General features: G+C 57.2%; 2 protein-coding genes across 3 annotated transcripts in view; both read left to right on the forward strand.

Moving 5' to 3' along the window:
• Positions 1 to 166: 166 nt before the first annotated feature.
• On the forward strand, positions 167 to 5,764 carry LOC108531037 (symplekin-like). Its single transcript, XM_017874271.1, has 6 exons — positions 167 to 254; positions 2,876 to 3,063; positions 4,039 to 4,215; positions 4,416 to 4,511; positions 4,818 to 5,150; positions 5,300 to 5,764. The coding sequence occupies exons 2-6, from the start codon at positions 2,935 to 2,937 to the stop codon at positions 5,762 to 5,764; spliced, it is 1,200 nt and encodes a 399-aa protein (XP_017729760.1). The 5' UTR covers positions 167 to 254; positions 2,876 to 2,934.
• The window catches only part of RSPH6A (radial spoke head 6 homolog A), a 19,779-nt gene continuing 14,052 nt past the window's right edge, over positions 5,587 to 11,313 (forward strand). For both annotated transcript variants that reach the window (XM_017874343.1, XM_017874344.1), the window contains exons 1-2: positions 5,587 to 6,471; positions 10,452 to 10,689. In XM_017874343.1, coding sequence (XP_017729832.1) covers positions 5,825 to 6,471; positions 10,452 to 10,689 — 885 coding nt within the window. In that variant the 5' untranslated portion in view covers positions 5,587 to 5,824. The remainder of the gene's footprint in view (positions 6,472 to 10,451; positions 10,690 to 11,313) is intronic.

Raw genomic sequence — 11,313 nt, forward strand, 5'->3', positions numbered from 1 at the left:
CCCCTAGCCCCGAAGAATAGAAGGAAGCAGGGCGCACCGTGAGTGGTAGTCAGAGGCTCAGAGGCGCAGCAGCAGGGCAGACCCAGGGCTCCACGGCACTTGTGGCCTAGGGTAGATGAGGCAGGAGAGCTTGCCTCCAGGGCGGCAGGGTTGGTGACGGACTGACTGGCTCACGATGGCCCCCACTCACTGAGCACTCTGCACTGGGCTCTCCCTGAAGGCCTACAGACCTGAGCCTGCTGGTCCGCCACTTGGTGAGTATGTTCACTTCCATTGTGTAGACAGGAAATGGAGGCTCCAGAGAGGTTAGGTGACTTACTCAGGGCCGCGCAGAAGCTAAGTGGTGTAGTGGAAAAAACAGAATCTGAAGTGAAACGGACCTGGGTGGGAATCCCAGCTCTGCCGGTTCCGCGACTGAGGACCACCTCCCCTGAGAGCGTCCGCCCCTCCACTCCTCCTGAGCAAGGTTTCTGGGCCAGGAGCCATCCTGTCCCACAGAGCTGGACACCCTCACTGTCGCCCTCTCTACTCAGAAGACTGCTGTCCTTTGCTTTCTCTTCTCACCCTCAAACAGGAAAGGGCTTCCTCTCTGTGCCGCTTACTTTCGTGTTCTAGCTTGAAACAGCTTTTCAGTGACTTACTTCCTAACCTTCCTCTGCAAGTTCTCTCAGAAACTTTTAAGGTCAAGAGAGGAGCTTATGGAAATGTCAAACCCACATTAAAACCCAGGAGGCCCCAAGGCCACTCGTGGGAGACCAGCAGGGAGGAAAGATCTCTAGGCTCATAGGCCAGGGCTGTGGTCTTCATGTTCCCCGACCCCTTTGGTGATCTGAGGAAAGTTCTAGCCCATTCCCAGGACAGTATGCTCATATTGTTTGCATACAGTTCGAGGGCGTTCACACATACACACACACACCCCAAGACCATTTGTGGACCCAGATTAGAAGCCCTGAGGATCCTAGGCCCAGAAGAAAGGGCCTTGCCAGAGGCCACACAGGCCACCAGGAGCCAGGCCCCTGGAGGGGTCAGCGGGGCCTACCCTATACCACCCTACCCTTTTCTTCCAACACAGCCAGGCCTGCACACTGCAGGCTAGACAACCTTCCAGCTGGTGTCCCCAGCACCCAGCCCACGTTTCTCTCCTCCTCGGGCACCAGAATTCTTCCTGGTTGCACTCTAAGCTCCAGATCACAAAGTCCAGTCCTTTTGTTGTGCACTGTTCACTCCCCCATAGACCACCCTGTTCCTCTGGGGAACTTGTCTATAACTAGACCCATTCCTGGTAGTCCAGCATTAAGAAAACTCAGCACCTCTGCTCACCCATATCCATCCTGGGTAGTGCTGGGGACACAGGAAGGACAGCCCTAGCCCTGTCCCTCCAGGGCTTACAGTCCAGGGAAAGAGACAAGAAGTCCCTGGCCAGTAACAGCTGAGAGGGGTGGCATGGGACTGGGCAGCCCAGAGGGGCCACATAACCCAGCCTGGGTGTGGGACATCAGGGAAGACTTCCCGAAAAAGGAGACACTCGGGCTGAGACCAAGGAAGGATGAGTAGGCGGCAGCAGCAGGAGACTGCAGGGCCTGAGGGAGGGGCTCGCTGGCTGGTTCTGGACCTAGGAGACGAAAGAGGGGGCCTGGTCAAGAGAGGTGGTCAGGCTGTAGCCATCAGGAAAGGCGCTCCTGGGGCCTGCCCACAGGAGTCTTGCAGGCCGTGGTGGGAATTTGGCCTTGTTTCTCGAAGGTCTCTGGGAGGAGAGTCAGGTCTGAGCTTTCCAAAACACCCTTCAGGCTGCTGTATGGAGAATGGATCAGAGGCTCAGGGGAGGCCCAGGTTGGGGGCCAGGGCAAAGCTGACAGAGAAGGAGGAGGGGAGGGGTGATTCTGGAACCTTTAGGTGGTGGAGAGGGCAGGACCAGTGACCACCTGGCCCTGAGGAAGAGCAGGGGCTTCCTCGGTTTCTGACAGGTCGTCGCCTCCACTCTGCCCATTCAGCCTCCTCCCACCTGTCTACACCTCCCCCTCCCTTAGAGACCCCATCCCTGTTCTCCGTTAGCCTCAAGGATTTGGGGGGTTGGGGTGCTCTTCTGGCTCAATAAAGACTTCCTGGTTGACATTCACATGGCAAGTGGTGTTTGGGGAAGGGCTTCAAAGGCAGCTCCTGGGGCCTCCCATTAGCACAGTGGATTGGGGCATGGCCACCCACTGGGGAACAGACCCCCAGGGCCTGCCTTCGTGGATGCTCGTGCTGTGCCAACCCTCTGGGTCCTACTGGTAGTGGCACTGGGTGTTGAGCTCATCATATGCCCCGGCCCCAGCCTCCTCTTGTCCCTCCCTTCGCTATTACTCTACTGATTGTGCTCATAACCCCCACACAGCCCTTTGCCTGGCACCCCCCCCCCATCTTCCCAGCACCAGCGCAAGCCCTGTATCCTTGTCAGGACTGAGTGGGCAGTCCCTTGGCCCTCTGACAAGCTGATCTGTGGACTGCTGTTCTCTCTGGAGGGGCTGGTGGAAGCCAATAGCTGCCTTCCCTCCCTGGCAGGGTTGGGGCGCCCTGCCGCTCCCCTAGGCCTTAGCAACACATCTTTCCCAAGGTTGTCCTGAAAGTGAGGGGCCACGGGTTCCCTGTTCCACCCATTTTGGGGCTTCCTGGAGTTGGATGTCTTCTCCCTTGAATGAAGCCTGCAGGTTTTCCAAGGGCGGGGCTGCAGTGTGCCTTCTGCTGGGTGGGGGGAGTTTCCTGTCTCCCTCAGAGGCTTTAGAAGTCAGGGCTTTAGAAGTCTTCCCCTCACATGGGCAGACAGCAGGGCCAGGGCTCCCACCTCCCAGGGGGCAGCTGGGCAGAGAGGACAGGCCCACTCTCCGCCTCCTCGCAGCCACCAACCTGTGCTTTGCGGAGCGGAACGTGTACACGTCAGAGGTGCTGGCCGTGGTGATGCAGCAACTGATGGAGCAGAGCCCCCTGCCCATGCTGCTCATGAGGACCGTCATCCAGTCCCTGACCATGTACCCCCGCCTGGGGGGCTTCGTCATGAACATCTTGTCCCGCCTCATCATGAAGCAGGTAACCCACCCCCGGCCACCCCGCCCCCAGGCTGCAGACAGCAGCAGACCTAACCAGCAGGCTTCTAGTCTGCTTGCCCTCCCCTTCCCCTGACCCCAGAGGAAGCCTGGTGGAGGACAGCAGGCTCTGCTCTGCCTCCTTGCCAAGAAAATAGCAGTGCTCCAGGGTCTATGACTGAGCCAGCTCCCAGGTGATGAGGGAGGGCAGCTGGGTGGTAGGAGCTATGGTAACCCTCAAGGGGTGTGCACCCAGGAGAGGCATGGCTGCTTCTCACCCTCCACTGCTGTGTGCCCGGCCAGGATGCATCCCAGAGCTGAAAAATGGTCCAGTTTTTTAAGAAGTGCTAGAAATTTGGGCTTTAGAAATACGACGAAGCCAGGTGTGATGGCTCACACCTGTAATGCCAACTCCTTGGGCGGCCGAGGCAGGAGGACTGCTTGAGCCCAGGAGTTTGGGGCTGCAGTAAGGAAGAAACACGCCACTCACTGCACTCTAGCCTGGGCGACAGATTAAGACCGTGTCTCAAAAAAAAAAAAAAAAAATACCGTGATGGAACAAAAAAACAAATCCCGCAGGGCTAATGTCGCCCCCTGGAGGCTGCCGTGAGAATGTACATGTGACCTGGGACGGGTCCCGGCGCCAGCATGGACCTGCGCTGTTTAGCAGGGCTAATGTCGCCCCCTGGAGGCTGCCGTGGGAATGTCATGAGACGTGCTCCCGCAGCACTTAGCCTAGGCCTGACCCAGGGGGAGCTCTGGTAAAAGGCGGCTCTGAGTTTGTTCCACCCCCTTCCCAAGTTGCCCTCATGGTCCAGCCTCCTGGATCGGGAAGACAAAAGGCCTCTGGAGGGAGGTCAGGGCTGCTTGTGGCCCATCCAGAGGAATCTTGGATGGTGGGATTTGGGCATGGTCTCGGCAAGGTCCTGGGGGACTGCCTGTGTGCCCCTCCCGACAGCTCCCTCCCTCCCTGGTTCAGGTGTGGAAGTACCCCAAAGTGTGGGAGGGCTTCATCAAGTGCTGCCAGCGCACCAAGCCCCAGAGCTTCCAGGTCATCCTGCAGCTGCCGCCCCAGCAGCTGGGAGCCGTCTTTGACAAGTGCCCTGAGCTCCGGGAGCCTCTGCTGGCCCATGTCCGCTCCTTCACCCCCCACCAGGTACCCCTTCCCCCCACCCCGGGTGTGCGGTGGGCGGCCCCCTGGGTCCTTCCGGTTGGTGGGGACTGGATGGAGGCGGATACAAGAAGGCCCTGCACTGCTGGGAGCTCTGGAGGGTTAGGGCCCCGGGACCTAAGGTGTGCAAGTGGGGTCTCTGTGCCAGAGCTGTCCCCAGCGCCCCCTTCCTGCTCTCCACCCAGCAAGCTCATATCCCTAACTCCATCATGACCATCTTGGAGGCCAGCGGTAAGCAGGAGCCAGAAGCCAAGGAAGCGCCTGCGGGGCCCTTGGAGGAGGTGAGGGCCCTGCAGCCCACCCATCTGGATCCTCAGACTCCCACCCCCTACCCCAAGCCAGCAAGGCTCACCATGGCCTCCTCCCGACCCCGAGAGACTCAGGCCACCCCTGCCTGTGAGCCACCCGTCTCCCAGGGGATGCTCCTGCTGGAAGGGAGTTGGGGGTCTGGGAGACAACTGCCCTTTCCTCCCCATGCCCTTCCTTGGTGAAGAACTCAAAGACCACCTCAGGGTGGTTCCTTCTCTTTCCCGCTGTCCTCTGAGCCACCCACCTCTGAGCTTCTGTGTGGCCCTCCCCACCCTCAGGACGACCTGGAGCCTCTGGCCTTGGCCCCGGCCCCGGCCCCCCGGCCCCCACAGGACCTCATTGGCCTGCGGCTGGCCCAGGAGAAGGCCTTAAAGCGGCAGCTGGAGGAAGAGCAGAAGCTGAAGCCTGGAGGAATGGGAGCCCCCTCCTCTTCCTCCTCCTCTCTCTCTCCCTCGGCCCGGCCGGGCCCGCCCCCATCTGAGGAAGCCATGGATTTCCGGGAGGAGGGGCCTGAGTGCGAGACCCCGGGCATCTTCATCAGCATGGATGACGACTCAGGGCTGACCGAGGCCGCGCTGTTGGACTCTAGTCTCGAGGGCCCCCTACCCAAGGTAGGGAGAGCAGCCTTCGCAGCGAAGGAGGAAGCCGGATCTGGGCCGGGGTGAAGGTGGGGGACGGGCATCAGGGGACAGGGCCTGAATGGGAGCATGGAGGGGACCACGCCATCCAACCGGCTCCCCTTTCCTTCCCCGGTCATCAGGAGACGGCAGCGAGCGGCCTGACCTCTAAGGAGGAGCGGAGTCCCCAGACCCTGGCGCCTATTGGAGAAGATGTCGTGAAGACCCCCAGCCCGGCTGCTGAGGACGCCAGGGAACCCGAGGCCACCCGAGGCCAAGGGGAACAGCTGACGGGGCCTGGGGCGGGGAAGGGGGATGGGACGGACGCCGGCTCGGGGCGGGCGGGGCTTGACCTGCAGGTGCTTTGCCTTAAAAAAAAAAACAATAAAAGATGTGAACTTGGGCAAGTTACTGAAAAGAAAAAGGGTGGGCCTGGGGCGTGGGTGCCGTCTCGAGTCTGGCGCGACGTCCGCCGTGGGGCTGCGCGGGATCGGGAGTGCGCGCCGCCCGGAGCCTGCGCGGAACCCACCCTGGCCCGGCTCCCCGCGCCCTTCCCGGGTAACGGCCCCCGCTTCCGGTGCTCAGAAACCGGCGGTGTCGACAGGTAGCTCGCTTGGCTTCCTTGTCTGTAAGCCTTTCTCCTAGAGGTCTGTTCCTCCTGGCGAACCATGGGGGACCTGCCGCCCTACCCTGAGCGCCCTCCCCAGCAGCCCCCGAACCGGAGGACTTCCCAGGCTTCCCAGAGGCAGCACAGTCAGGACCAAGTTCAGCCCCCGGCAGCGGACCCCGAGGAGGGGCAGCAGATAGCGCCAGACGCCCGGCGTAACGCCCCGGGTTGGTCACAGAGGGGCAGCCTGTCCCAACAGGAGAGTTTGCTGATGCCCCGGGCCTTCCAGGCTGAGGAAGCCCAGATGGGTAGCATGGAGTACCCATCCATGAACACGGGCTTTCCCTTGGAGTTCCAGCCCCAGGCTTACTCGGATGAAAGCAGGATCCAGGCCGCCGAGCTCACCACCAGCCTAATGCAGCGGCTCCAGCAGGGCCAAAGCAGCCTGTTGCAGCAACTGGATTCCACCTTCCCGGAGCCCCCAGTCAACCCCTTGGACCCGTTCAACCTCTACCAGACAGACCAGTTCTCTGAAGGTGCCCAGCACGGGCCCTACGTAAGGGATGATCCTGCCTTTCAGTTCTCGCCCTCTGAGATGGGCTTCCCACACTACAGTGCCGAAGTGCCTGAGCCCGAGCCTCTGGAGCTGGCCGTGCAGAACGCCAAAGCCTACCTGCTGCAGACCAGCATCAGTTGCGACCTCAGCCTGTGAGCAGGGGCTAGGAGTGGGGCGGGTGGGGGACCCAGGCAGGGAGGGGCCCCACCCAAGTCTCTACCTCTACCTCAAGTCAGTCAGACAAGGTATTGTCCCTCATGGAAAACCAGTGGCTGCTCCCAGCCTCTAATTCAGCTCAGAGTTGGAATCAGTGCTAACAACAGCTAGCATTCACTTCCCAGACATGTGCCAGCACTGCACACACTCACACCTAATTCTCAGCGGAGATGAGCCCATCAGCTCATCCTGCTTTACAGAGGAGGACACTGAGACACGGAGAAGTTGGGTCGCTTACCCAAAACTACACAGCTAGGATGTGGCAGAGTCAGGATTCCAGAACACATGATTTGGCTCCCCAAGTCCTCTTGCTTTTTTTTTTGTTTGTTTTCCCCCAGACATAATCTCACCCTGTCGCCCAGGCTGGAGCACAGTGGTGCGATCTCAGCTCACTGCAACCTCTCCCTCCTGAGTTAAAGTGATTCTTCTGCTTCAGCCTCCCGAGTAGCTGGGGTTACAGGCGCGCTCCACCTCACCCAGCTAATTTTTGTGTTTTTAGTGGAGAGAAGGTTTCACCATGTTGCCCAGGCTAGTTTCAAGTTCTTGACCTCAAGTGATCTGCCCATCTTGGCCTCCCAAAGTGCTGGGATTGCAGGCATGAACCACCGTGCCCAGCCCTCCTGAGACCCTCTTATCCTGCAACTAAACCTCCCTGCCTGAGGAAGATACTTGCCAAAGCCACTTAGCTGTAGTCACAATACACTGCTCTCAGCCTCCATTAGATGCCTAGGACGCTCTCCTTATAGGGGAGTGGGCAAGAAACAGAAAAAGTGATCAACTGAAGCTAAGGGCTCAGGTCAAAAATAAGGGAGGCTAAGAGGGCTAGGGAACACATAAAATAGTGGGGGTCTGACCGGGCGTGGTGGCTCACACCTATTATCCCAGCACTTTAGGAGGCCGAGACGGGCGGATCACCTGAGGTCAGGAGTTCAAGACCAGGCTTGCCAACATAGTGAACCCCCGTCTCTACTGAAAAATACAAAAATTATTAGGGCATGGTAGCATGGGCCTGTAATCCCAGCTCCTTGAGAGGTTGAGGCAGGAGAATCGCTTGAACCCAGGAGGCAGAGGTTGCGGCGAGCCGAGATCATGCCACTGCACTCCAGCCTGGGCAACAGAGCGAGACTCCGTCTCAAAAAAAATAAATTGTGTGGGTCAGAGAAGGCCTGTCCAAGGAGGTGACATTTGATTAGGGCCCTGAAGGAGGCGAGGGAGAGCATCTTACAGATAACTGGAGGAAGAGTGAGCCAGGCAGAGCGCACGACACATGCAAAGTCTCTGAGGCTTGCTGTTTTTGAGGAGCTGGTATGTCTGGAACCAAGGGAGGAAGAGGGAGAGCGGGAGAAATGACATTGATGAAGTAATGGTTCTTACTAAAGCACAAAGCCGGCCCTCTCCCTCCAATGCTCAGAATCTGCTATGGCTCCCCATTACCCGTGAGGGAAGCTCAGACTCCTCACCACAGCCTTCAAGGCTCCTGACCTGAGACATACTAGGCCTTGCTCATGTCTGTAATCCCAGGACTTTGGGAGGCCGAGGCAGACAGATCACTCGAAGTCAGGAGTTCGAGACCAGCCTGGCCAACATGGCAAAACCCGTCTCTACTAAAAATACAAAAAGCCAGGCGTGGTGGTGCAGGCCTGTGATCTCAACCACTCAGGAGACTGAGGCAGGAGAACCACTTGAACCGGGAGGCAGAGGCTACAGTGAGCCAAGATCGTGCCAATGCACTCCAGCCTGAGCAACAGAGTGAGACTCTGTCTCAAACAAGCCAACAAACAAAAGGCCTTATATGGTTCAGCCCCTGCCCACTGTCCAAATTTCATTTCTAGTCACTACCTGCTCCTTCCTCGGATCCTAGAATCTAGTCAGGATTAACCTCTGGCTATTCCCCAAGTGCCAGCTTTTCAGAGCTTCAGGCTGTCTTCCTGAGAAGCTCTAGCCAAAGTCTCACTTCTTCTTACCTTTCCCAACTTCCATGATGGCCCAACACCACACCAAAGACTGCCAACAAAACAGTTTCCGCACAGCAAAAGGTGACACATAACATGCTTGGAAATCAGACCAACTTGGTTTCAAAGGCTGACTGTGGCTGGGCCCGGTGGCTCACACCTGTAATCACAGCAGTTTGGGAGGCTGAGGCAGGCAGATCACTTGAGTCCAGGAGTTTGAGACCAGCCTGGGCAACATGGCAAAACCCCATCTCTACAAAAAGTACAAAAATTAGCCAGGTATGGTGGCACACGTGTAATCCCAGCTACCAGGGAGGCTGAGGCGGGAGAATCACTTGAACCCGGGAACCAGAGGTTGCAGTGAGCCAAGACCGAGCCACTGCACTTCAGGTTGGGTGACAAAGTGAGACCTTGTGTCAAAAAAAAGAAAAATACAAATGCTGGCCAGGCACAGTGGTTCACGCCTGTAATCCCAGCACTTTGGGAGGCCGAAGTGGGCAGATCACAAGGTCAGTGGTTTGAGCCCAGCATGGCCAACAAAGTGAAACCCCATCTCTACTAAAAATACAAAAATTAGCTGGGGATGGTGGTGCGCGCCTGTAGTCCCAGCTACTCAGGAGACCGAGGCGGGAGAATCGCTTGAACCCAGGAGGCAGAGGTGGTGGTGAGCTGAGATCACACCACTGCACTCCAGCCTAGGCAACAGAGCAAAATTCTGTCTCAAAAATAATAAGAAGAAGAATACAAATGTTGGCTAGGTGTGGTGGCTCATGCCTGTAATCCCAACACTTTGGGAGGTCGAGGAAGGCGGATCACCTGAGGTCAGGAGTTTGAGACCAGCCTGGCCACCATGATGAAACTGTGTCTCTACAAAAAATACAAAAACATTAGCGGGACGTGGTGGTGTGCGCCTGTAATCCCAGCTACTTAGGAGGCTGAGGCAGGAAAATCGCTTGAACCCAGGAGACAGAGGCTGCAGTGAGCCAAGGTCGCACCACTGCACTCCAGCCTGGGTAACAGAGCGAGACCCCGTCTGAAAAATAAATTTAAAAAATCAAATTGCAAACCCTCTCCCATCCCTGGCACCCCCAGGCCCCATTCAGTACTTTATGTGTCACCCTATAAATTACCACCCCATGCCTGACACGCTGTATATATTTTGCTTGTTTGATTAGTCTGTCTCCATCATAAGAATGTCAGCCGGGAGGCCATGCATGGTGGCTCACGCCTGTAATCCCAGCACTTTGGGAGGCCGAGGCGGGCAGATCACCAGGTCAGGAGGTAGAGACCATCCTGGCTAACACGGTGAAACCCTGTCTCTACTGAAAATACAAAAAATTAGCCGGGTGTGGTGGCAGGCACCTGTGGTCCCAGCTACTTAGGAGACTGATGCAGGAAAACAGCGTGAACCCAGGAGGCGGAGCTTGCAGTGAGCCGAGATCGCGCCACTGCACTCCAACCTGGGCGACGGAGCGAGACTCTGTCTCAAAAAAAGAATGTCGGCCAGGCATGGTGGCTTATGCCTGCAATCCCAGCACTTTGGGATGCTGAGGCGGGCAGATCACGAGGTCAGGAGTTCAGGACCAGCCTAACCAATATGGTGAAACCCCGTCTTTACTAAAACTACAAAAATTGGCCGGGCATGGTGGCGGGTGCCTGTAATCCCGGCTACTTGGGAGGCTGAGGCGGGAGAATCGCTTGAACCCGGGAGGCAGAGGTTGTAGTGAGCAGAGATGCACCACTGCACTCCAGCCTGAGCAACAGAGCAAGACTCCATCTCAAAAAATAAATAAATAAATAAATATAAGTAAATAAATAAATAAATGTCAGCTACACCTGGGCAGGAACCTTTTCTGTTCCCTACTGTGTCCCCAGCACCAGGCACAGGGCCAGGCACATGGGAGCCGGCTCAGTGAGCTGAGCGAGTGAGGCCCCTCTCTTCCCACTCCTCCTGTGGGAGGCAGGTACGAGCACCTGGTGAACTTGCTGACCAAGATCCTGAACCAGCGGCCCGAGGACCCCTTGTCTGTCCTGGAGTCGCTGAACCGCACCACGCAGTGGGAGTGGTTCCACCCCAAGCTGGACACGCTGTGGGACGATCCCGAAATGCAGCCCACCTACGAGATGGCAGAGAAACAGAAGGCGCTATTCACCCGGAGTGGAGGCGGTGCCGAAGGCGAACAGGAGATGGAGGAGGAGGTGGTGAGTGAGCCAGTCAGGAGAGGTGGGCTTCAGGGTCAGTGGGAGCCCAAGCATACTTAGGGCACAGCCTGTGCCGAGGCCCGGAGGCAAAAGACAGCATTGGACAATCCAGTCACAAAATAACTTCAGTCTCGGCAGGATGGGGTGGCTTATGCCTGTAATCCCAGCACTTTGGGAGGCCGAGGTGGGTGGATCACGAGGTCACGAGTTCAAGACCAGCCTGGTCAATACGGCAAAACGCTGTCTCTACTAAAAATACAAAAATTAGCTGGGTGTGATGGCAGGCACCTGTAATCCCAGCTACTCAGGAGGCTGAGACAGGAAAATCACTTGAACCCAAAGATGGAGGTTGAAGTGAGCCGATCCCGCCACTGTACTCCAGCCTGGGCAACAGAACATAACTCTGTATCAAAAAAAAAACAATAAAACAAAAACAAAAAAACAAAAACAACTTCAGTCTCATGGGTGCCCCCAGTGGAGGAGGCAGGACCAGGTCACAGGAGGCCTTGAACACCAGGCAAAAGATGTGGGCTTTCTCCTGAGGCCACTGGAGCACCGTTGAATGGTTTGAAGCAAAGGAAAGGCTGTCAGCTCTGCTTTTTATTTTTTTAATTTTTATTTTAT

This window comes from Rhinopithecus bieti, unplaced genomic scaffold (genome assembly GCF_001698545.2).
Source record: "Rhinopithecus bieti isolate Rb0 unplaced genomic scaffold, ASM169854v2 scaffold_7888, whole genome shotgun sequence".
Classification (NCBI taxonomy): domain Eukaryota; kingdom Metazoa; phylum Chordata; class Mammalia; order Primates; family Cercopithecidae; genus Rhinopithecus; species Rhinopithecus bieti.

Bases quoted from the DNA above. Each gene is read 5' to 3' on its own strand.
- LOC108531037 (XM_017874271.1), top strand. From the start codon at position 2,935: ATGCAGCAACTGATGGAGCAGAGCCCCCTGCCCATGCTGCTCATGAGG. The intron at 4,512-4,817 runs GTGAGGGCCCTG...CCCCACCCTCAG, and splicing joins CTGCGGGGCCCTTGGAGGAG to GACGACCTGGAGCCTCTGGC. The intron at 5,151-5,299 runs GTAGGGAGAGCA...CCCGGTCATCAG, and splicing joins TCGAGGGCCCCCTACCCAAG to GAGACGGCAGCGAGCGGCCT.